The 24,877-nt window shown below is 52.4% G+C and overlaps 5 protein-coding genes across 5 annotated transcripts; 2 read left to right on the forward strand and 3 right to left on the reverse strand.

The window, feature by feature from the left end:
• Positions 1–5,101: 5,101 nt before the first annotated feature.
• On the reverse strand, positions 5,102–10,205 carry EAH_00024920 (hypothetical protein, conserved; the record flags this gene model as incomplete). The annotated part of the gene is made up of 7 exons (XM_013396725.1): positions 5,102–5,160; positions 5,388–5,637; positions 5,760–5,915; positions 6,141–6,506; positions 6,721–8,859; positions 9,754–9,899; positions 10,049–10,205. 7 exons carry the CDS (start codon positions 10,203–10,205, stop codon positions 5,102–5,104), a joined length of 3,273 nt encoding a protein of 1,090 aa, XP_013252179.1.
• Positions 10,206–11,301: 1,096 nt separating this feature from the next.
• Positions 11,302–15,995, reverse strand: EAH_00024930 (hypothetical protein, conserved; the record flags this gene model as incomplete). Its single annotated transcript, XM_013396726.1, has 6 exons — positions 11,302–12,902; positions 13,171–13,291; positions 13,697–13,825; positions 14,040–14,142; positions 14,377–14,534; positions 15,126–15,995. 6 exons carry the CDS (start codon positions 15,993–15,995, stop codon positions 11,302–11,304), a joined length of 2,982 nt encoding a protein of 993 aa, XP_013252180.1.
• Positions 15,996–16,131: 136 nt separating this feature from the next.
• Positions 16,132–18,102, forward strand: EAH_00024940 (hypothetical protein, conserved; the record flags this gene model as incomplete). Its single annotated transcript, XM_013396727.1, has 3 exons — positions 16,132–16,249; positions 16,884–17,497; positions 17,926–18,102. 3 exons carry the CDS (start codon positions 16,132–16,134, stop codon positions 18,100–18,102), a joined length of 909 nt encoding a protein of 302 aa, XP_013252181.1.
• A 2,821-nt stretch (positions 18,103–20,923) lies between these two features.
• Positions 20,924–22,004, forward strand: EAH_00024950 (adenylate kinase, putative; the record flags this gene model as incomplete). Its single annotated transcript, XM_013396728.1, has 3 exons — positions 20,924–21,052; positions 21,361–21,528; positions 21,792–22,004. 3 exons carry the CDS (start codon positions 20,924–20,926, stop codon positions 22,002–22,004), a joined length of 510 nt encoding a protein of 169 aa, XP_013252182.1.
• Positions 22,005–22,410: 406 nt separating this feature from the next.
• EAH_00024960 (hypothetical protein, conserved) lies at positions 22,411–23,695 on the reverse strand (the record flags this gene model as incomplete). The annotated part of the gene is made up of 3 exons (XM_013396729.1): positions 22,411–22,444; positions 22,776–22,924; positions 23,084–23,695. 3 exons carry the CDS (start codon positions 23,693–23,695, stop codon positions 22,411–22,413), a joined length of 795 nt encoding a protein of 264 aa, XP_013252183.1.
• Positions 23,696–24,877: the final 1,182 nt, after the last annotated feature.

Here is a 24,877-nt window from a genome sequence, read left to right on the forward strand (position 1 = left end):
TTACCCTTGAAAGGCCTTAGTTTTCCAGCACCCATAGTACAAGCAGTGTGCAAGCATGGAGCATTAGCAATGCATGTCTCCGCGTCGAGCCAGGAATATCTAGTTTTTCTGATGCACAGCCGATTGTTAGCGTAGACACGGGAGATCTGTGCTGTTCCATGTTAATCGGAAGGCAGATGCGTGGCTGTTGAAGCGGGTTCATTCAAATAGTGGGTGAGTTAATTGGTTGCTAGTTTGCGCAAAGGGGTGAAGCAAAACAAAATATTGGTGATCAGACTCCCGTACACGGCACAGTATCTGCAGCAAGCGTGGTAGCTTTCCTTGCTAGAGTTAATGCGGGTCTGCAATTCGAATTGGATTTCGCATTCTGCAGAGAGTACGCTGCCTTTATACCTGCATGCACCTTAAAAGCGCCCATCCCTTCGCAAAACTTTATTCGACCTCATGCAAGGATTGCAGTCAAAATCTGTGCCAAATAGTAGCTGTACTTTTGTAGTTGCCTGCTCCAAATGAAATGGTTTATGAACACAAGGACTTTCCAGGTGACTTTCTTGCACATGTGGAATCCCCGCATTTCATTTTAGTGTATTGATTTGGCGTGCAGTCTGTATGTCACCTTGATGCACTTGGTCAAGCGTTTTTTTATTTTTTGTTTTGTCGTGCAAGGATGTTATGCGGTCGCGTTCGGCGGTCGTTGTATCCAATTATCTGCGTTTCTACATGTTTAGTTTGCATACTTTTCTGTAGGCGTCATGGCATTTCACCGCGTTCTTCGAGTCATTCATGGTATGCCTTGCATAACGGACACGGAGTTCGAAGGGGAGACTGCGTCGATCCTTCAACACCGCTTAGGTGCACATTTTCGTGGTTTTCAGTCTTACTTCGCGATGCTTCTCTGCGGAAAACAGGCAGTACGCTACATGTTTAGCACGGCGTATATTTCTTCTGCGTCAGTGCCTGCCGACTTGAGCAAAGGAGACTTTTCCCCTTAAACGGAAAAGCATTCATAGCGACCCTCTTATACGTCATTTTGTTTGCTTGCGCGCAGCCAGTATGCCACATCCTTTTTAGGGGGGGTTGACAAGCCCTCGGTTTCATTCTGAAGGCGTTCCTTTGTCCTCTGGATTATTGTACAGGAAAGCGCTTGACCGTTCCATTCATTTTAAAAGATCATGAACATTGAAGGCACATCAAACTAACCAAACGCCAGATATGTTTCGTGCCGCTAGCTTTGGGATGCGTCACCACCTCGGCATGCTGTGTGTCGGCGGCAGGCCTGTGCTGTCAACGTGCAGGGAGTGCGCTTGCCAAAAATGCAAATGTCCATTATCGGTGATCGCACTCGCGGGATGTGTCATTTCGTGGATGTCCGAATCCTCATTGCCGTAGTCGGAACCGGGAACTCGAGCCTCTCAACAGCCAGTGCGTATTGCGACCGGCTGCACACGCATTGTAATTGTTAATCGGGGTGGACTAATTTTTCCTGGGGTCTTTGACAACTCGCAATCTGTTGCACTAAAGGAAATTCCCATATGTCGCCCTCTGCTTAGGATGATCCTCCAGCAATAGCGGTATGTCAGTGGGGTGGGCCTTCCGGCGAATTTACGATGCCTAGTCGGTACGTCTGAACGTGAATCCACTGCTGAACAGCAGAACAATAGCGTAGCAACTGCCACCAAACCCTTATTTCAGTTTTTCAAGGCAGATTCGCCAGGGGTTGTCCATATACACAAATAGCTTACCATTGCATTTTAGGAATCTGTAGTCCATGTGTCTATGCAAACTGCTCATATGTGGGTTTGTTTGCTTTTGTGTTGGCACAACATTGTAATTCCGTCTTGTCTTAGCGCATAGTTTCAATCTGTTTCTATTTTGCATCGGAGGCTGACCTATTTTAGGCAGTAGGCTTGCTTTCCACTAGAGATACAAGCCGCTCTCTCGTTCGTCTTCTTGAAAGCCGGCAACAACGGCATATCACACCAGTTGTACCATGCACACTTTGGACCTGTACGCCAGTGTGTACAGCAAGCCTTTGACCTCCGGGTTTGTTCGCTATTATTACTGAACCGTTGTATATTTTTTCTTAAACTTTCGTACTGTTTTGCTCGTTCATCGTTTGACGGGCAGTTGAATTTTTGGAAGTATCAACTGCTGCCACAGAAGCAGGATGTGACTAATTAGTGGGATACTTCAGCTTTTCTTTGTGTTTTTCGTCGAGGGCTTGGATATTGTCGTGGATTTTGATGTCTAACTCGTTTACGTTGGTGCTTTTATCCCGCTTGTGATCCAGGAAGTAGGCCACCCCTCCTAGGATAGATGCGATTCTTGCGGAACGTGCAGCACTTTCCTATGCGTACACAGGTGCTTCCGCTACATGTTGGCATTTTAGTTGATCCAACCAATGACGCCCACAGTGGGGTTAATTATCATGCGTACATTGTACTCCGAGCAGCCCTTCTCTTCGGAACGCAAAAGCAAATGGTCTAGGCCGTTGCATTTTTCCCTTTCCACAGTAAGTGCGTTACAAATAAACACGCAGTGGCATTTTCCTCGGGGGCGTCATTTAAATCCGTTCATAATGTCGCTCTGCGGGATACATTGGTGTCCAGAAGCACCAACCTTGTTTTAATTCAAAACATTTCAAGCGTTGTTTGACACATTTTGAGGAGTCATCACCTATAGTAGGTGTAGTTTTAGGTGCCAACCGGCCGGCACAGCATATTTCTGGTTAGATTTGCCCTTTCAGCTTTCGGCCAAACTCCCCATGCCGGTCAAGGGTAGCTGCCCTGTTGTAGAGTCAGCAGGGCATACGGAGCGCCACGAGGTAGATGTTTTGGAACTAGCTGCCTTTAGGTGAAGCATGTGTAGGCTTTTCTAGACTGAAGAAGCTTAGCAGGACTAGACTTCTCCCTGGAGTTTTATGGATCTAGAGTGGTCTTTGCCAGGCATGCAGACTCCTCCTTTTTCCTCAGAACTCGTAGGCACGTTGAAAATACAGCACAATGATAGGTATGAGTTCAGGCTGCGTGGCGTTGGATTTGAGGCGAGCGCAGGTTGACAATACACTTAGGGGTCAGTTGCCTGTTCCCGTTCATTGTATCCCGTGGATTCTCAGCTTTTCGTGAGCATCCCTGTAGACCGATACGCAGCCATAAGCTTTTGCTAGCTGTGGACCAGCCGCGCTATTTTTCAAGTTATATTACCATAGTTTAAAGTGCTAAAAATATTAGGACGTTTTGCATCAGACATGCAAAAGCCCGGGTTGCGTCGTCAGCATTGAGTGAGCATACGTGCGGAGCTGCCGCCAGAGCAGCTAGTACAGCACTGGATCACCAGCTACTTTCTGAAATCTGCTGCTGTTCAGTTCGAGATGATCCAACACGTCTGCTGTTCCATGCACTGTCACTGCATGCCACCCTCAGGCCTTGTACGTGTACGACGCTACTATACACCATACGCCCAAGCCAACAAAGGCTCCGACCATCCCCCCAACGATGACGTAGGTGTAAGGGTTTGTGTACCAGTTGAACATACCGCGGGTTTGTTTAGATTCCGTTGGCAATACCCATCCGCCTATGCAAACAGGAGGCACAGCGCGACAAGCATGAACTACGTAGGTGGGTCCACTGCGCTGCTAGGTAGTTCCATTTCGGCAGGAAATTAGCCTCTCACTGTGCTGAAGGAAAGATGGCATGGCCTTCTTGTCGGTAGTTTGTACTGCGTCTGGTCCTGCAAATGGAACTTCGAAGTGACTTGGTGCTTGACGCTGCTGCAGCAACGACAAACAGAGCGGGGTGCCGGTTGCGCTGTCTGTCTTGCTGATCTGTAGGGCTGCCTCCTGATCAACCCCCAGGTACATCTGTTTCTGCGGCGGCTTGCTCCGGAGTGCATGCGCTGTCACAGCGTTTAAGAGGAATATAAGCAGCAGCACCCGCTGCAGCTGTTGCTGCTGCGTGCTCCAGCAACCCATCGCAGCAAATGGCGGGCTAGCTGACTGTATATATACACTAGCGTGCACTGAAAGCTTGAACCATATGAGTGTTTGTATGCTTCCTTTCAATTGGTGTTATGAAGCTGAAGGGACCACAGGTTTTGAGTTGTCTCCTCGCCAGCGATGCCAGGCGCTATGCTTGTCGAGGCCAAGGGCTAGAATACTACGACAGCAGAATACAGTTTCCGTCGTAGGATATATGGGCCTTAAGTAAAAATAAAATTAAAAACAGCATATAAGATTGCTAAGAACGCTGCAAAAGACTGCCTAATAAGGCATCCCGATAGATGGCTGCCTGGCTAACGGTCCGCTGCCGACGGTCCTGGGCTGGTAGCCCTGGACCGGAGCGCTATAGCAAACGACATCTTTCGTTGAATTCAAACCAATTTCGCCAAATTAAATGAGTGTTTGTACTTGCCAATATTGCTGCTAGACGCACAAGAGCCCTAGATACACGACGCCTGCAAAACTTCCGCACTACCCGGTGCTGCGGTTGCTACTGCTGCAGATTCAGGCTAGCCTCTGGCTCAGCAGCAGCAGCGCATCTTTCAAAAATCAGCAAATTACAAAGCCAGTCAAAAACGAACGGGAAGGAGCAAACGCAACCCCAGTGAAAACAAATTCAAGGAAGCCCTCCGGCGCCAGTGACCCTAGTTAATGTGTCGGGGTGCTACTTTCAGCGCCCGCTCTGCTGGTTCGTCGGGAAGCAGTCTCATGGCAGTGGTAACAGTCTGGCAATAGTACCTATTGGGAAAAGGAGCTCACAAGACGCTTTTTTGAGGTACGTCATTCTGAAAAGGCGTCTCTTTGGACACGGTGTTGCAACCAGGGACGCAGCCATCCAATGATGCGCTCTGCTAGAGACCTTTGTTGCTGCTGCGCTGCTGCTCCAGTCGATCCAGTAGATGACCCTGCATCATCCACAGTGGCACATGAAGCGAACACCACATGCACAGCCACGTGAGCCGCAGATGCAGCAGCAGCTGCTGCTGCAGTGCTGCATCATCGCGGGATGCGCATCGGCAGCTGCGCTTATAAAAGCTTTCTTCTGGGGGAAAGAGTGAGCAACAGCTTCCTGCGCACTCTGCTGCTGCAGCTGCATGTAAATTTCTAACCTTGTTGAGCGACACTCTGAATCTTGCCTAGCAGGTGTGTGGCCGCCCCAACAACTGCACACAGAAAAACAAAAAAGGAAAGCTCCGCTCGCCCCGCAACAGAACGCAGCTTCTGTGGGGTGTGGCAGGAAGAGAAACAGCAGCACCATCCGCCAGCTTAGCAGCAGCAGTTGATGCTGGGCCAGGAACACGCACGCAACGACACACAGTCAAGCAAATTGTGGGGCAGCAGAAGCAGCAACGTCTGCAGTAGCAGCTGACTGAAACTGGCACACGCCGACCTTCGAGAGACTCCGTCCGCAGACTGCACGAGCGGAGGCCCCTTTGAATGCCTCGCAGCAGCCGCTCGGCAGCGGGGGAACGCGTGGCTGCTGCTGCTGCAGCAACAGCTGCTGCTGTTGTCTGCGGCATGCTACCCCCAAAAGAGGTACCCGCAAAAGCGGTAGCTAGTTCTGTTCCTGCGCCGACCAGAAGCTGCTGCTGCATACAGCCCTCTAAAAGGAGCAAATGGCACTGAAGTAGCACGAGCACCTGCAAGACAACACACAACAGCAGCAACCCACACAGCCTAGCTGCTAGTACCCACAACAGCAGTGAAGTCCGTGAAGCGGCAGCAGCAGCACAAGTAGAGGCAGCCCCACATGCCGTTGTACCGACATCGGTAGCTGCACCATCAGTACCAAGCTGACCTGCTCTGCAGTTAAGGCCGCCGTTGCGTCGGCTGCTGCGGCAGCGCCGTTGCACCGCGAGAAGAAGTATGCAGCAGAGTCATACAGCCTAGCAAGGAGACCAAAGACGCCCCAGCGTTCCTGAACCGCGCAGCAGCAGCAACATTTGCAGCACGAATCAGTAGATCAGGTGCAGCAGTAGTGCGAGCACCAGCTGCAACAACACTTGGGGCCTGCAGCAACTCCTGCAGCTGGTGCAACTGCTGAACCATTCTGCAGTCGCTCCCCTTGACGCTGCCGGTTAACGAATAGCAGCAGCGGCAAGAAAAGCGGGAAAATGCAACACCAGCAGCAGCAACAGCGAACCTGCACAATCGCGGGGTCGCCGGTGCTGCTGTACTGCAGGCACCGCGCGAGAGCAGCAGCAGCAAGGACTAAACTATTGGAGTGCCTTTTCACTGCTTGTGCCGCTGCAGCTTGGAAGTGCGGCTGCTGCTGCGATTCAGCAGCCGCTGCTTCCGGCGTGGAAGCCCTTGCTGCTACAGCAACGACTGCCTCCCCGGTACTGTGTAGCAAAATCATCGTTTCGGTGAGCACCCGCAGCATCTGTGGGCTGCAGCAAGAGAAACGGAAAATGTCTGCTGGTGCTGCTGCTGCTGCTGCTGCTCCACTTTGAGCTACTTCACCCGGCCCTGCTGCTGCCGGTTGCACAGCGCTCTTGCTTTCGCCAATCTGCAGCACAACAGCGGAGCAGCAGCACTCGCAGTAGCAGCACAACAGTAACACACGAACCAAACCACACCTTCAGCGAGTAGGCCTCCCCCTTCTAGCAGCACCTGCAGGACAGCAGCAGCAGCAGTCCCCCAGGTAGCAAACACGAGGCAGCATCGGTAACAGCGTCAAAGAGAGCATACAGGAGACAGAAGACAAACCAACAATGACTCACAGAATGAGCCCCGCACACTGTCCTAAGAACTGCAAGCACGACTTGCTCCTGCAGTGCCACCCGATGCTTTATGCCCAGGTGCTGCTGACGGTGTAGCAGCTGGATCTCGAACTGCAACTGATCAACTAGGGCTGACGCTGCAGCATCAGCAGCATCACTACCACAACCAGGAAGCAGCAGATGCCGTTTCAGTGACGGGGAAAAGAGAGTGTCTGCGAGGAACCCTAGCCCGCGGAGTCTGCTGGAGCTGCCGGTGCTGCTGCTGCTGTTGTCGCGCTTATGCCTCTTTATACCCCGGACAACTGCCAGAAGCAGAGAATCAACAAATGACCCCAGGTGAAGGGTCGGCTGATGCTGCTGCTGCTGCAGCTGAGAGCACTCTAGCAGTTGCACTGTGCACTGCAGCAGCAACAAAGCCTGCTGCAGGTCACATGCGGGCAGCACCTCCCGAGAGATGCAGTTCAAGAATTCGCTTAGCTGCTGCTGTTGAGGAATATCGGCAAGCAGAAGCAGCTTCTGCAGCAGACCCAGCAGCACTGCCTCCAAGTCGGTTGTTGCTTGAGAAGATGTGGGAGTGCTTGCTTCTGTTGCTGTCCCAACTGTTTTTGCCACTGCAGCTGCTGCAGCTGCGTCTTCTGCTGAACCGGTGCCGCAACTGAAGGGAGATGATGGGTGAGGACGATGCGTCGCGCGGCGTTGCTGCTGCTGTTGCTGTTGTTGTTGCAGCTGCCGCCATAGTCGCAAAAACGCTTCCTGCAGCGCTGATACTGCAGCAGCCAGTTCTCCGCTGCGTTCCTGTTGTTGTCGTTGATAATGCTGCTGAGCTAAGCCTTTTAGGGCCCTCGAAAATAATTCGGTCTTTGGGTTTGGGTTAGCAGTAGATATCCTGTCTGCTCGTGTTGTTGCTGCAGGGTCGCCTCCCGTTGCAGCTGCTCTTGCAGCATCTGCCGCAAAGGCAGCCCTCGCACGAACCAGTACAAGCGCTGCTGCTGCCGGCTCCAGCTGGCGGGCTGCGCTGTCTACCGTCTCCACTCCTGTCTGCTGCTGCCGCTGCTGCAGTCGACACAGAGAAGCACAGATAGCTGCCTGCACAGCCGGGAGCAAATGCTGCAACAGCTGCGCCTGCTGCAGCTTCATGCATAAGGCAGCAGCGACGTCACACCACGCAGCAAGTTGCTGCTGTTGCTGCTGCAGCGAGTATTCGCTGCCTGACCGGGATTCAGCAGCAGCAGCAGCAGCAGCAGGGGTGAGGAACGCGACTGCCGCATTGACTACCTCTTTAGACGGCTTACCAGCTGCACATGAACGTAATAACGCTGCTCCAAGCGCCACACGTGCGTTGTAGCAGCTGCTGCTAATTCTTCTGTTCTCAGTGCAGTCCCTTAAAGAATTCGCAGCTGCGTGCTGCACCAGGTGCTGCAGTCCCTGGTCGGAGGCCTGCAACAACGCCCTTGCAAGCACCGACTCCCGCAGCAGCAGCGGGGACTCACGGAGCAGAAGGCGAGCCAGAAGCTGCAATGCAGCTTTAAGGGACTGCTTTTGCCGCTGCCGTGTTTGCGGCGGTAACAGCAACAGCAGCTCTTCTATCTGTTGCTGCTGCTGCTTCCCACCTAAAACAAAAGCGCGCGGCTGCAGCAGCAAAGCGAGCTGCAAGAGGTCCTCTGCGGACTGCCGCTGCTGCTGCTGTTGCTGCTGCCGGTTAAGCAGTGCCAGATCCTCCTCCTGCTGGATCCGCTCCTCTGCTGCAGCGTAGAAGGCGTCAGCAATTGGTAACAGCAGGGACAACGGCAGCGACTGCTGCTGCACGGCCTGCAGCGCAGCCTGAATACACGCAACAGGAGCTGCAGCAACTGCTGCTCTTGCTGCCAATAGATACTCCGCAGTGCCTGCTTCTATGGCTTGCCGTTGCTGCCGCAGCTCGTGCTCGCGTTGCTGTCCCTGGTGCCGCTCGAAACTTCGGCAGGCAGCAACAAACCGACTGATCACAGCAGCAACAGAATCAGCACCAGCGGGGTGGGCCACACCATGGTGCCTCTGTTGCTGCTGCTGTTGCTGCAGCAGCTGCCGCGTAACCCTTGCAGTTGGAGCCCGTGTGGGACTGCTAAATCTGACGGGAGACCGCACCTGAAGCAGCTGCTTCTGCAACAATGGATGCAGTTTAGTGGCGCCTAACCCTATGAAGGAACAGGGGCGTCGAGCCGTAGCAGCAAACATTCTGGCCGGTTGTCGTCGCAGCAGCAGCAGGAACAGCAGCCAGGCCGCTACACCCTGCATTCGCCGCTGCTGGTGGAGCCATGCATTTGTAAGCAGGTATGCAAAGCAGTTTTCCTAGCAACTGTCTAAGGCTAAGGAAGAATTCAATACTGCGCACTTCCTGAAGTGGGGAGTGGGTGGCCTCAGGCCCTGCGGTGCCAGCAGCAGCAGCAACAGGCAAGCATGCAATTACAATATCTGCTTCTTGAGGGTTTAGATTGCATTGCTTAGGGTTTGCAATATAGCAGTTTGTTGCAGGGAATGAGCCCATGCGAAAACCCCCGAACCCAACTAATAGAGCTGACCCAACTAATAGAGCAGACCCAAGTCGGGACCAGTGGGGGGCAGACAGATATAGTCTTCAGCAGCTACCTGGACGGCTACATGGCAAGTTTTACTGGCTAGGGTTTAACTTGTTTCAGCAATATTTTCGGTTCAGTATGCACTAGCGGGAGGCCCCTCGCAGCAGCCAGGTGACCCTCTACCAGCGGCGCTGCTGCTGCTACAGCTCGGAGGGGTTGCTGCAGCAGCAACTCTGCCTGCTAATCATAGCAGCGCCCTTTCTTCGGGAGGCACCGCTCCAATATGGCGTCCTCAACCCATTCAAGCGGCCTACAGATGAGACCAAAGCACAAGGCCTACTTCTGCTGTCAAGTCCTATAGATGCATCTTTAAGCCCTATGCAAACAAGGCACCTAAATCCTCTACGAAGGACGTAAATGTATATATGCGCAAGCCTTTAGGTGTACATATCAGTATATATATCAGTACTAAATATACCGATGCTCTCTCTCGCCTCCTTCTTCTACCCATGGGGTCTGCAGGCTCTATGAATCTGCGGATGACCCCACCTCCACTACGCTGCTGCAACTGTTGCAGCTTCTGCTGCTGTAGGCGCTGCGGCTGCGTTTCTAGAGTCTGAATAGCTGGAAGGCGGCCGCAAGATGCAGCAATATGCACTCAGTCAGCACGACTCCACAAGATGCTTTACCTAAAAACCAAGCCGTAGCAGCAGGCACATCAGCGGCAGCTGCTGCTGCTCTTGCGGTGCTTCTGCTGCAACATACAAGTCCACCTGCAAGCTCAGCAGACATATCAGCTGCTGCTGCTCGTGCGCTGCTGCTGATGCAGCACACGCATCGGCCTCCATCTCTCCCTCGGCCGCCTTCGATTGGCGTCGACTGTTGCTGCTGCGCTTGCTGCTGTTGCTGCACGACCATCAGTCGGAACATCGTCTGCTGCAGCACCAGTTGCAGGTTACTGCTGCCTCAGAGCAGAAATCGTGAGACTGCAACTGCTTCTGCTCCTGTCCGCCAGCTGCCCCAAATCTCCACATGCAGACCCAGGTCTCCCCGACAGCTTGCTGCTGTTGCTGCTGTTGTTTTTTCTATCGCTGCTTCAACTACGGGTGGAACGAAACAGCCCCGCAGACGCACCCGCTGCCTCAGCAGCATCAGCAAAAGTAGCAGCAAAACCAGTATCAGCAGCATCGGCCACCGCTCAATGGGCAAGCTGCAGTGCCCAATATCGCACAAACGGTCCGCCACAAATTCGCCAGCTGTCGCGGAGGCAGCAGCAGTAACGCCTTGCTAAGAACCCTTGCAGGCAATGCTGCTGCTGGGCCAACACCATCCGACGCAAGGGTTGCTTCCATAGCCTTGCTGTTGCTGTTGCTGCTGCTGCTACCGCAGTGCATGCAGCAGCAGCTGCTGCTCTCGCGGGCTCGGGCTGCTGCACCAGCGTCTGCAAGCAGTGTCAAAAGTCAGTAGCAGAGGGATGGAAGCTGCAGGCCAAATCCTGCTGCTCCTGCCGATGCAACAGCAGCTCTCCTGGCGACCATCTGCTGCAGCAGCAGCTGCTCCTTGCTTGAGGGCGTCCGTCCCGATTGCTGCTGCTGCCGCTATACGGACAGTGTGTCAGCATCAGAGCCACCGCCGAAAAACAGCAGATGCCGCAGCGCTTGCAAGGAAAAAAACCGGCTGCTTATACATGCCAGGCCTTCCCTACACGACTCCAGTGGCACTGGGGGGTACAAACAGCTAGCAATCGTCCGACGTAGATGTAGTGTTTACCTCAGGCTGTTCCGGGATATACACCTGCTGCTCACGCCTGATCCAGCGCTGGCCCTCTGGGAAACTGCTGCTGCGGCTGCCAGTACAGCTGCTTCTGCTGGTGGTGGATTTACAACTGCCGCTCCAGCTGCTCCCACTGTTGTTGCTGCTGATGATGATGATGATGGAGCCGCATAGAAATGGGCGCATGAGTTCTTGAGCTTTTTCGCTGGGTAGGTCTCACACGCTGCTGCTGCTGCAGCAAGTGCTGCTGCTGCTAATGCTCCTGCTGTGCGGTGGTGCCCCAGAACCTATTGCCGGGTGCTAATGAGACAGCCCTTGCTGCTGAGGAGCCAATTGTTCTGCGAGAGTATAAGATTCTACGCTGCGGGTGGTGTTTCTGCTGCTGCTGCAGCTGCTGATGCTCCTCATACTGCTGCTGTTGCTGCGGCGGTTGCTTTCGGATGGAGATATCTCCGAAAGCAGCAGAGTGACACAACCTCTGTCTCGAGAGGAACTTCTTGGCAGCAGCTGCCGCTGTTGCTGCTGCTGCTGTTCTATTGCTGGTGCTGCTGCTGCTTTTCACATACGGGCACACAGCTGGAAGATGAGGGGCCCTTATACCCCTTCCCGCGGCTGCTGCTCCTGCTGCACTTGTACCTGCGCCGGCGGTTCCAAGCGGTCTTGCTGGATGCGTAGACCCGACAGCAGCAGCAGCGATCCCTGCAGGGGCTACTGCTGTTGCTGCTGCACCTGCTGCTTCGCCTACGCTCCCCAGACGCCTAGTGACTTCAGGCGATGTGGCAAAAGAAGCAGCCAAACCACCAGCTGGGGTTGCTGCTGCTGCTCCAGGTTTAAAGAATGTGCTTGGTCGCGCCATAGACTGGCGCTGTTGCTGCTGGATATGTCTGCAGGCCAGCAGCAGCCGCCTGTGGATTTTTGCTTCGGTTGCGAGAAAAGCTCGTGCTGCATTTATCCGGTCTGTTGCTGCCGCTGCTGCCGATGCCGCTGTAGAGGCAGTTGGCATTGCTCCCGAGTCTAAACTGTCGCCTCCCAGGAAGTCAGCGCTCGCTGCTGCCGCTGCTGCTACTGCAGCAGCTGCAGGAGAAGTCTCCCCGTCAGAGTCGCCGAAGAAGGCCTGGGGAAGCCGTACCTCCGCCACATTGGCTTCTGCTGCTGACGTTGCGGTTGCTACAGCGTCAGAGGCCTCTGACAGTGTCGCTTCTGTTGCTGCTGCTGCTGCAGTGTGATTTAATGTCCCTGAACGGTCGCGGCCCGCGCCGCCTCTTTGCAGCTGCTGCACCTTCTCTGCCAAGGTGTCATCGTCAGTGCTGCTGTTGCTGGCTTCTAACCTGCTGGTGCAGAAGAGCCTGAGGGAACGGTGGTGCACCAATGGCTGCTGCTGCTGCTGCTGCTGCAAGGAAGCAGCAAGCTGCATAGCAAGCGGCCGCATGAGCCGAGGTTCAACGGAGTGGTGACGCTTGATGCTGCTGCTGCTGCCGATGCTGCGCGCTGCAACAGGAGCTCTGATACAGTGCCTAGTCGAGACACTACCTGTTCCTGCTGTCTTTTCAGAATGCTGGAGCCGCCTCTGCTGCTGCTGCGCTTGCTGGTGCTGCTGCTGCTGCGACTGCCATCTGCCTACGCAGCTGGTCCTCTCGCGAAGCAGACGAGATACCTGAGGCTGCAGGTGCCCCACAAGAGAGTCAGCAGCAGCTGCAGCCACAGCCGTTGCCGCTGCATTGGCTGCTGCTGCTCTCCTTGCTTGTGCCTCAAGATGCTTCTTGTGGTGCAGCTGCTGCTGCCTCTTCAGCCGAGCGGCACACCGTACCTTCCGAAGAAACAGCAGAAGCGGTTGCAGCACCTCTTCCTTCATTGCTGCATCCACAAACAGCAGCAGTAGCATCAGAATCACCAAGTCAACTGCAGCAACTCACGCTCGCCTGCATCCGCTGCGATCCGTTGCCGAGGAGGAGCACACTCCCTCTTAACGCAGCAGCAACCGTACCCACAGCTGCGGTAGCAGCGAGAGCACTACCAATAGGAGCGGCAGCAAAAAGCAGCAGTAACAGCAGCCCCAGCAGCAGCACCACCACCACCGGCAGCAGCATCACCAGCAGCACAAGTAGCAGCAGGAGCAGCAAACCTGCGGGTTCCAGGCCAACTGAGTGGTTCGCGTGGGGCGGCAGGTGCGACACGCGCAGAACAGCGGAGTTCGGGGCGGTCGACAACAAACGCCGTGAATGAGACACCGGGATTATCTCGTCCTGCAGCAGCAGAAACAGGAGCAGCAACAGCAGTAGCGGCAACCGCTCTTACGAAGAGCCGCAGCTGGCAAGCGAAACTGACGCACGCACACGAAGACGGACACTGCAGGCAGCTGCTGCAGCTGTAGCCCCAGTTGGCCACCACAAGAACAGTGCAACGGCAGCAGCAAACGTAGCAGCAGACTCATCCCCGCAGGAACTCAACATCAGTGGATGAAATAAAAGCCCTTTCGCCCCACAGCACCAGAGGGACTAGTTAGTCGGAGCAACAGCGCCGGACGAACCGCGCAAGAGAACAACAAAAGATCACCACAACATCAGCAGGATCATCAACAGCGAGACACAGCAGCAAGGCCACGCCACTCAAGCAGGTGAGCAGGAGGGCTGCAGTAACAGCAAACTTACTTGCTGGCCGTGAATAATGCAGAGAGGCAGTCCCTGACACTGCTGCAAGGCCGCCTCTGTGTCCCAGTGGTGTGTCACCACCAGGCGGGCCAACGGCTCAGGCAGCTCCGCCATATCCGCCGCCAGTGCCTGCAGCATCGCAGTGTATAGACACCTAACGCGCACCCGGGATCGTCTCCTTCAGCCAGCGTGGATCGACTCTGGAGGCTAGCTCGGATATTCTGCGGCTAGTTAGGATCGCCTCGTGCAGCTAGCTGGGATCGTCTCCCGCAGTTAGCTGGGATCTTTTCCTGCGGCTAGCTGGGACCGTCGCCTGTTAGGTAGAGCAATTGCTGCAGCTTACCGCCAAAGACGCGAAAGGCGAGATGAGGACGAGGCCCCCCAACTGCAAATTGCACTTGGCCAAACGCGAGGCCAAGTAAGCAGCAGGCCCTGTCCCTATAGACCTGCCAACAAACCCCACGCCCCAAACCCTAAACCCTAAGCCCTAAATCAGCCGTAAGCCTTCGAGCCTCGAGAGCGAAAGAGATAAAGCGTGGGGACTCATTTGCAATGCGTCGGTCTGCATGAGGCGTGCGCTGCAAAAAGCTTACTAGGGTGTGTTGGGCTGTATTTTCTAGTTGGGGATTATTATTATCGGCGCTAGGATTCATATTCCCAATTAGCGCTTATTGAATCACCTGCCGCAAAGGATGATTTTTTCAGGTGGAAACTGCAACTGTTCAACGAGGAACTCCAGGGCAACTTTAGCGCAGCGGTCGACCCCAGCAGAAGAAGAAGGAAGGCCAGAGAGAAGGCCGTACCCCGGATATTCAAACACCAAAATGGGGAGGCCTAACTGAACGGGAACCGAAACGACAACGAAACAGAAACAGAATGATAAACAGAAACATCAATATGCATGAACACAGACAGAAACGTAAACATTAACAGGAACATGAACACCAGCACAAAAGAAGGCATTTTAAAAGCACAAACAGGAACAGGAATTCCCCGGGAAGCATCAACATGAACAGTCACAGAAACATCAACATAACCATCATAATATATCTATATTTTCATATAGAAAAAGATAAAAAGCAACACAAATATGAACATAAACACAATGCAAATGGCACGTCGTTCTACAACAACAAACGAATATGCACAACGCAACACAACGCAAAAAGACAGCAAAGACAAACACAAAACAAACAAAAAAGCGCGGAAGAACAAAGAAAGAGCAGCACCAAAGGCAAAAACTACAGCAGCAGCAGCACGATCTGAAAGAACGGCCACATCAGGAGCATCCAGAGGATCGGCAGCAGCAGCAGTGTCCGTAGCAGCATCAGCAGCAGCCGCACCAGAAGCATCCGCAGCAACGGGAGCAGCAGAAGCCGCACTAGGAGCATCAGCAGCAGCACCAGAAGCATCAGCAACAGCCCCTTACCTCATCAGCGACGACTTGCAGCCAACCTCTAACCATGTTTGCATCGCATGCGTTTCCATGGAAATACAGAATGCAGTAATCGCTTCCCCTGCGACCTCCCGAGGCCTCCGTATCCCAATAGCTGCCATTTGCTGCTGCTGCTGCTGCCGGTGCTGCCTCTCCTGACCCTGCAGGTGCTGCCGCTCCTGTGGCACCCTCATCTGCGGCTGCTGCTGCTTCGGAACTCGTGGAGTCTGCAGCTGCCTCGAGCGCATCTGCGGTAGCTGCTGCTGCTGCTGCTCTTTCGACAGCGGATGCTTCCCCCTCTTCATCTTCTGCTTCTGCTGCCGCTGCTGTTGAGCCCAGTGCATGTGAAGGCGCTGCTTTGCGCGGCTGTCGGCGGCGCAACACTCGCTGCTGCTTCTGTTGGCGGTGCAGCTGCTGCAACAGGAGCATATGCTGCTGCAACTCTTTCCTCTTCTGCTCCAGCTTCTGCAGCAGCTGCTGCTTCCTTTCACTCTCCTCATCACTCGTTGCTGCTCTTGCTGCTGCAGCTGCTGCTGCTGCGCACGCTCCCTCAATGTTGCTCCGCCGGCGTAGCTGCTGCTGTGGCGGTAGGCCACTAGCGGCAGCTGCTGCTGCCGCGGTTGCCTCTGCAGCAGCAGCAGCAAGTTTAGCTGTCCTCAGAGCAGCAGCAAGTTTGAGGTGAGACTGAGGAGACGGCACCACAAGGAACGCAGGCACTGCAGCTGGGGCCCCAGCAGCAGCAGCAAAACGCGAGCGCAACAGCAGCAAACCGTCGCTGCTGCAGCTGTACGAAGAAGGAGGAGCCGGAAATACGAGTGAAGAATCTATTAGGGGATGCTTCCCAGAACTCAAAGCCGCCCCCATTTGGCCTTGCTGCTGCTGCTGCGGCTGTGTCTTCCGTTTCTGCTGCTGCCGTCCTCTAGAACCTCAGGGACCTTCACTCGAGTCAACTCGGCGGCAGCAGCTTTAACCCTCGCAAGCTGCTCTTCAGAAGCTACAAATGTGTTGTCCTGCTACCCACGCTGCTTCTGCCGTTGAGGAGGAGGAAGAGGTTTCTGCTGCCGGTGGTGCTCCCCCAGCAGCAGCTGGTCGCAGTGCCGATCCCGTAGGACGTACAGGTGAGAAGAGTAAACGAAAAATGAATTCTGCTGCCGGCATCGGTGCCAAATCATTGGTCCTGCTGCTATTGCTGCTGCAGTTGCTGGTGCAGCTGCTGCTGCAGTATTGCCGAACCTGCTGCTGCAGCTGCTGCCACAGCAGAGGGACAGAATTCCCGTGCCGTTTCACACAGGGCGAAAAATAAAGACAATAAAAAACAAAAGAGGCGGACACAAAGTGCGAAAGCGCAGCAAACCATTGAGTTGCTGCTGCTGCTGCTGCTGCCGCTGCCACTGCAACAGCAGCAGAGGTCGCCCAGCAGCAGCTGCTGCTGTTTATTTACGAGAACGTCATGAAGACCATCAAATGCAAACGGCTGAACAAAGTAACAAAACCCATCGAGGCACCAGCAGCGCAAGCAGCAGCACGACGAGCACCACCGGCAGCAGCGGCCGCTGCTGCTGCTGCTGCAAGCCCAGGCATGCAGGGGCAATGAATCGGCGCGCTTTTACACTTCAGATGGAGTTGCGGGGGAATTAAAGAAGAAATTGCAGGAGTGATTCGTGAGGTGTGTCTGCCAAGGGGGAAGAAGTTATCCGTTGTTGCTGCGCTGCTGCAATTGCCGTCGCTGCTGCATTGTGTATGGTTCTACAGGTGTCCTCTCCGACTCACACAGGGAGGGCGGCAGCGGGAGCAGCAGAGCTTCTGCCATGGAAGCCATGGAAGCAGAAGAGGCGTCTGCTGCGGCTGCAGTGCCGCAGCCGCCACATCAACACATACCGCAGCAGCAGGGACAAGCGAAACGGGAGCAGCTGCAGGAGCAACACCAGCACGAGCAGCAGCAGCAGGAACATGTTGCCCTGCTCAGGCAGCGTGCAGCAGCAAGGCAGGAGAGGCTTCTGGCGCGGCAGGCGCAGCGCATGCGTATTGTGCATGGGGTAGAGACAGCAGCAGCTACCTCTAGCAGCAGCAACAGCACCAACCCCAGCAGAAGCAAAGAGGGCCCTCAGGAGGTCAGTCCAGGGGCTCCTTCTCTTATCCCCGAGCCTGCAGATGGCTTGCATGCAGCAGCCACCAGCAGTAGCAGCAGCAGCAGCAGCACCGGCATCAGCACCAGCAAGTTGAAGCAGCGTGTGGATTTGTCTGCAGTCTGTCTTGGTATCGGCGCAGCAGTGAACACGATGCTGCGCGAGGAGGCTTCCCCGCGACGTTTATTTGAGGCCCTCGGTTTCCCTTACGGCCCAGCGAGTTGGACAGTGTTGTGTTGGGTGTGTGGGGTGCTGCTGTACCTGCCGCTGCCGCTGCTGCTGCTGCTGTCACTGGCGGAGCAGCTGTCGGAGCACAGCAGCAGCAGCATCAGTAAGTTAGAACGCCTCTTCTGGGCAGCAACAAAGCTGTTCTCCCCATCGCCACAGGCTGACGACTCGCAGGCAAGGAGGCCCGGGCTGCTGCGGCTCTCTTCTGCTGCAGCAGCAAATACGGCCGTTGCTGCTCAACCCCACCTCGTGCGGCTGTCTGTCTTCATTGTATCCTTTTGCTGCACCATTACTCTCTTAAGGGTAGTCGCGGCAGCAGCTGGCTGCTGCCAGTAACAGCAGCAACAGCACCAGCAGCTGAAGCCGCGTGAGCGTTCGTTGCTGTAGCAACAGCAACACGACCAAGGGACATGCGGCTTTGGGTCCTTTGACGGATGCAGACAGCCACAGCAGAAGCAGCGCGAGGTCCAGCAGCAGGGGACGGAAAAGCAGCACCAGAAGCAGCATTAGCTGCTGCTGCTGCAGAGGTTGGGGCCATAGCAGATGGTGCGGTTGGGAGCGATCGCCTGGACATGCAGAGTTTTCATTGGGAGTTGCAGGAAGGGCTAAGGCTTTAAAACGAAAAAAACAAAAGTAGATAGAAGGCAGTGCTGCCTCTCTGCATATGCACGTAATATAACTACTAAAATGTACATCTATTACCATATATATATTTATACTCTGTACATGGGGGCATGGGTCTTTCTTCTTTCTTTGGAGGCGTCGTTTTGCGGCTTCGCTGCAAATCGAACAAACGAAACCGAAGACAGAACTTTGCAAGTTGAACGATTTTGTTAGTGTAACAATTTGCTGAATACAACAGCTTGATAACTATAGCATTAACAAAGCAAGAAATATGAATATTACCTAGCTAGAAGTGCCTACACTCGGCAGCAAACAGGGGCAGCAACCAAGTACGCGAGTCCCTAGCAGTTTAACCCCGGCTTCCTCGACTGGGTGCTTATGGGTCAGTACTTGCAGCTGCTAATTGGCATTATATATATATATATATATATATATGTTTGCATACGTAATAGTCATTATATATATATATATATATGTGTATGCATATATATATGTTTCTATGTGTAATAGGCATTGATAGGTTGTTCAATAGAGGTTCACAGACAGATTATTCAACTCGCGATTGATTTTCTATTTCTCAGTTGGAGTCTATTAGGGGGTTATTATATTGGCTTTGTTTGTTTTTGTGCGGTACGGCCCTCCAGCCTTCACCGTCCTCTTGTCGACTGCATAAATTCGGTTTGTCTAATTAATTATTTAATATATGTTTTTAATCAATTTTTGGTTAAATTCTTCTCATATATCACCACTTCGCCTACATATGCCATTGGTGCATGCGGCTCCGGCCCCAGGAGAGATGGGGCCCCCGTAGCAGGAATCGTGAGAGGCCCTCTTGGCTTTTTTCTGATTCTACAGCGGGAGCTTGTACTTATTATAATTAAATTAGTGGTTTTTCTCCCCGTGTTCACCTCACTTCTCTCCTGCGCCTGGAGGTGGGCCTTCCTTTCCCTCCCCCTGCACACCACACCGACAAACAAGTAAACAGACAGACAAGCAAACAAACAAACAAGCAAAAAGACAGCTAAACAAAGAGAAAAGGAAGCAAACAAGCGAGCGAGCAGACGGTGTTGGAGAATGTCTGGAGAGTTGTTTGTTTCTTTGTGTATGATTGACTAATGATTTTAATCCAAAGGAAATGTTTTCGATGATGATGAGAATACACCCTACGCCTCAACGATGAAATAACATTAAAAATGCCACAAGTTAGAAAGTGGCGGTGCTGCAGCCAGCAGCCACTGTGCGGCCGTTTCTTTCTCTTTGCCTCTCTCACGAACACCGCCTGTTGCCTTCCTTTTTAATTCTTTTAGAACCCTTTTGCGTGTATTTCAATTCCTGATGTACCAACTAGTCCCTCTATCTTCTTCGGCAGTCGTTAGTCGCCCTCCCTCCTCCTCCCGCTGCTGCTGCTGCTACTGCTGCTGGTGTCTGCAGCTACGGCACGATGGCGAGCTCTGGCGTCTCGCTAGATAAGGTCTCCACCACCGATTTGTTGGAGGAGCTCAAAAGAAGATACAGCTGCCTCTCTAAACCAGAAGGCCGGTGGGTCATATATAATACACCAGCATCAGCAGCACAAGCTGCTTCCGCAGCAGCAGCACCACCAGTAGTGGCAGCAGCAGCAACACAAGTAGAATAATGTGGTGCTGTGGACATTATAAAAGCATGGAGCACCAGAAAAATTGGCTATCACACTGCCTATTTTCTGCTTGCTTGTTAAGTAAAGGGGGCGAAGGTTTTTTGTTTGTTCGTTCTATTTTAATCTGTTTTGTGTGTGTGTTTGTTTGTTTCATTCTTTTGCTTATTTGTTTCCTTTTTCTGCCTTGTTTCTCTGTTTGTCTATCTATTTTCCTTTTCTTTGTTTGCTTACCGCTTTTATGTATTTATTTATTTGCCTCCTGTCTTTTAGGTACATATTTCTAGGGGCTCCCGGTTCAGGAAAAGGCACTCAAAGCGCCAACCTACAGAAGTCCCACTGCTACTGCCACATCTCCACTGGAGATATGCTCAGGGAGGCCGTTGCAGCAGGCACAGAATTAGGACAGAAGGTATCGTTCTCTTAATCATTTTATCGTTTTTCTCATGTTGTTCTCGTTGTTCTCCTTGCCGTCCTGGTTCTTGCTGTTTGTTATTGTTGTCGTTGGTCCAGGTGTTTCTGTCGGTTCTTCTTGTTTTTGATGTTCTTGCTGTCTTTGTTCATTGTATTCTTCTCCTCGTTAGCTATGTTCTTGTTCTTCATGTCGTTTCTTGCTGGTGGTGTTTTTGTTATTGCAGTAGTTGGTTTTCTGCTGTTGTTTGTTGTTGGCTTTGCTGTTGTTGCTGCTCTGTCGTCCTATTTCTCGTTGTTCGTGTTGTTTTCCGACTTGCTGTTATTTTTTTTCTTCTGCTTCTTTTCCTCCACCTGCTTTTTCTCCGTTTTCTTCTTTTCTTTCTTCTTGCTTGTTTTTCTTCCTATTTGCTCCTTTCGGAGAAACTCGAAAGCTCCAGCACTTGAATTCTCTCCTGCTTGAATGCCGTCAATTTGTGTGGTGTATTCTTCGTCTGTATTTTTCGTGTGTGTTGCTCTTAAAATGCATCAAAATCCCAGGCCAAGAGGATTGCCCGATGCTGAGCTCTTATTGCGTCTTTTTTGTTGTTGAAATGCATCAAACATCAGCTCGATGGGATCACGGCTACTGGGTTCTCCTCGTGTGTTTTCCGCTCGTGTTGTTGAAATGCATGAAAGTGCGAGGCTAGTGGCATCATTGTTGCTGTGCTTGTGTTCTTTTTTGTCTGTGTTGTTATGGAAATGCATAAAAACATCAGGCCAAGGGGATAATGGCTGCTGGCCAGTTGGTGCCTGACGATTTGGTCCTTCAGCTGCTGTCCGAAAGAATTAAAAGCCCCGAGTGTTCGAGAGGATTCATCTTAGATGGATATCCAAGAAATCAGGAACAGGCAAAGGCAGTACGACGAGCTGTTTATATACATTTATATATATATATATAGTTATATGTGCGTTTATATATCTTCAAGCTGTTGGGTGTTTTTCAGCGGGCTGTGTATGTTGCTATGCTGCGTTAGATTGCATGCAGCTCGTTTGTCTTCCTTTAGTTTTTTCTGTTTTCGGTATTCTCAGCTGGGGAAGCTCCTTGATTCTCTCGCCAGTGTTTCTCAATAATATTTCTTTCATGCCGCTTCTCACGTGTGGAAAGCCCTTCCAAGCACTTCGTTTATTTCGTTGGTTCATCTTTGCATTTTCCCTGCATTTTCAGCTGGACAAGCTCCTCGCTTCACAAAAGCAGAAGCTGGACGGTGTCGTTTTCTTCGACACCCCAGAGGAAACCCTCGTTCAGAGAATCTGCGGCCGCCGCATTCATCCTGCGAGTGGACGCGTCTATCATACGGTCTTCAGGCCCCCTAAGGTGCCTGGCAAGGACGACGTGAGGCATGATTGTTCTATTGCATTATATTTTTAACATAGCAAGTGCATTGGGTCTTTGGCGCCGTCTCCGCATGATACGCAAAAGGAGTACTCTTCGGCTGCTCTCAATTTCAGAGCAGCTGCACGTTAATTAATCAACCCACTTACTTGACAATACTTTAATAGTAAAATATATAGTACAGCAATATACAGTAATATAATTCTTCTGCCAGTGGCGAGAACCCTCTCGCGTGTGTCTTTGCTGCTCTTTCTTCTTTTCAGGTTACAGGGGAGGATTTGGTTCAAAGGAAGGATGACAACGAAGAAACTCTTAAGAAGCGCCTGCAGGTGTTCAACAGCCAGACGGTTCCCCTGGTGAGTAGATACGAAAAACAGGGGCTGCTGCAACGCATTGACGGGAGCCTTCCTGCTGCAGCTGTCAGCGATCAGCTGTACGCATTCGTTCAGAAACGCTCTCACAGCAGCAAGCCATAAACCACAGCATCTGCTGCCTCCTCAATCCTAACAAACCCTAAACTGTAGTAAAGCCTAAATAAATACCTGCGACTAATCTACCACCAACCTCTATACCGTCCGGCCATCTCTTTCTTCTCACTCCGTTAGTGCTTCTTAGAACCGGTGGCCTGCAACTATTGTTTCTAATCTGTGTGAACTCAAAGCCATTTCGACGCAATAAAACACAAGCTGTGTCCCTTCCGATTTTTGCACTGAGACTGTCGTCGTACCTGCTGTACGTACACGCAGCCTCACTGCACGCCAGTAAAGAAGAAAGACCCCGCTTGTTTCTCCATGCTCAACTGTTATTTACCAACATTTGCATAACAAACTGCATCTTCTTCGCTCTTTAAAAAAACAGAAACGAAGCGTAAAGCGGAGGTGATTATTTTGATTGCTTGACCGGATGCTGCAACATCCTTGCAAACCACACTGACAAATACTTGGCAAAAAAACTAAAAAGCAAACAAACCTGCGCGCTGCTGCTCTTTCTCCTCCCGCTGCGGCCGCTGCTCCTGCAGCTGCTGCTACTCTTGTTCCTGCTACACCTGTAGTTGGAGCTCCTCCCTCTGCTGCCGCTGTAGCAGTTGCTGTTCCCCCTCTTCTGTTCATGCACGCATGCATCTGCCTCTAGCCCGATAGATGACGAAGAAGAACCCGAATAGAGCCGTGAAAACCCCGATAGCCATCCCTGCAAGTACATCTCCGATCCTGTGAAAGTGCTCAACGACCCGGGTTGAGGGTACGTACAGCGCAAGCATCAGCAGCACGAACTGCACCAAAGGAGCAGCTGCTTGTAATACCCAATAAAGTTGTTCTGCAGCAACGCCCCAACGCGTCTGTTTCTGCCGCAGGTGCCGCTTAGGAGCGGTGCTTCCCTGCTGCCACACCAGCCGGTACTGTAGATAAAGAACAGCAAACACCAAGCCGCAGCTGCTGCAGCTGGTATGACCTGAGGGAAAGGAACGCCTCGCCTCTTCTATCAAGCTGGGCTTTCCAGTGCAGAAGAAATCGTCCACGTACACCTCATGCAAACCGCTGCTGTCTGTACACCTCACCCTGCTCCAGTCCGGGAGGCACACTGCCAGGAAGTGCGGCCTCAGAGACCCAACAGCTGCTTTTATAGCATTAGTTACGAGAAAAACAAAAGCAGAAGACAGACCCAGAGCGCCGCAGTATGTGTATATCTGCACAACAGTCTCAGGCATTCTTCTGCGTAGCACCACTACCGCCTGCTGCTGCTGCTGCTCCTTGTCTTGCGTAGCACGCACAGCTGAGAGCAGCAGCTCCACCAGGATGATAATGAAGGCCGGCAAGGCAGTGCCGATCCAGAAGACATCCAGAGAAGAGATAGACTGACTAAGATAAGGAAGGGAGATATCCCTGTCATTGCAAAAAGCCCCCCTCACTACCGGGCGGCGAACCAGGAGCACAAGCGCCCATACCACGGCAGCAGCGACAATCACCAGCTGTACGCACAACCGAGAGAAGTAAGCCGGCTGCGCCTGCCCTTCCCGAGAACAAGAGGAGCAGCCTGGGCCCTCAGGTGCAACACCTGCACCAGCAGAAGGGGACGGGGGGCCCCCTTCTTCAGAGGCAGGGTGCCCTCGTGCAGTCCCGCTCTCTACATCTGCAGAGGCCTGCGTACAGACTGACTCAGCGAGTTCCATTTCAGCGTCTGCTGCTGCTTCTGCTGGTATTAGAGAGCCTCCTTTTATGTGAATAGAAAAGGAGAAGGAGGCCAGCTGTTTGAGGTGGTGATGGTGCTGCTGGTGGCTGCTGAGGGTTTCAGGTCCATGCAGGAAGCAGGGGAGCACTATAGAGGGGAAAAAAAGGAAAAAAGATGGGAATGGCTAAAGAGAAAACAGGACCTTTGAGCGGCAAAGAAACGCAAAGCAACCTTAGCAACCGCAGCCCCAGACCACCAGCCGCTCCCCTAGGCGTTCTTTCTCATTGCTGCTGCAACAAATGAAGAAAATAAGGGAAAGAATAAACCCTTCCTATTTTCTATGTAATATAATTCCGTTTTTAATATGCATTACTACAAAAATGCGCAGTTTAAGCATAAAAGCTATAAGAAAAACAGGAGAGGACCATCGCACAGGGCCCCCTCACCGATCGCGCCGCTCAGACAAAGTTGAATAGGAATACTTTCCGACCTTGTTGTAATTAATTGGTGTTTAAGGCTCGTTTTGTTGTTTATGTTGCCTTTGGTCAATGGCTGTTGTCCGTGGGCAGCTCGTTTAGTAGTCAATGTTTGCATTGCCGTCAATGCTTGGTGTTTGTGATGTTTTTTATGCTGAATTTATCTTTCCTCGGGACATAAAACATTGATTAAATGCAACCCAAACAAGTATTTTTCTCTATCTTCGCTTCTGAGCAAGGGAATTTTATTTTTCGTCACGATATACCCGAAGGTCCCAGGAACGCGGAGCCCCGCTCACTGCCTCGAGTTATCCCGTTTTCCCCCCCTATACGAATCATAGTCAACGATAGTACGCTCATATATGAAAAATTACGTAAGTGCACGCTAAGATGAATGTTGAATGTTCTAATCCGCCATTTCCTCCCTACTCCTCCGTATTTTTGTGTACCGACCAGGTGCAGCGAACCGTCAATTAAACTACTAAGCTACAGCTCGAAAACAGCAGTAGCAAAGTACCACTCGGCCGGTATTATATAAGCCTTTGAGGATTTCAAAAGGCGGGAGAAAATTGCTAAAATTTTGTAGAAAGGGGCAGAGTGGTGCCCGCCCGTAGGCATCCCCCGTACTAACTAAACTCTATAAAGCTAACTAAACCCTATAAAGCTAATCCCTCGAGCCCCCGCACGAATGACTAAAAAATTTAGAA

The sequence above is a fragment of the Eimeria acervulina genome, genomic scaffold (assembly GCF_000499425.1).
Source record: "Eimeria acervulina Houghton genomic scaffold, Eah_scaff199, whole genome shotgun sequence".
In the NCBI taxonomy this organism is placed as follows: domain Eukaryota; phylum Apicomplexa; class Conoidasida; order Eucoccidiorida; family Eimeriidae; genus Eimeria; species Eimeria acervulina.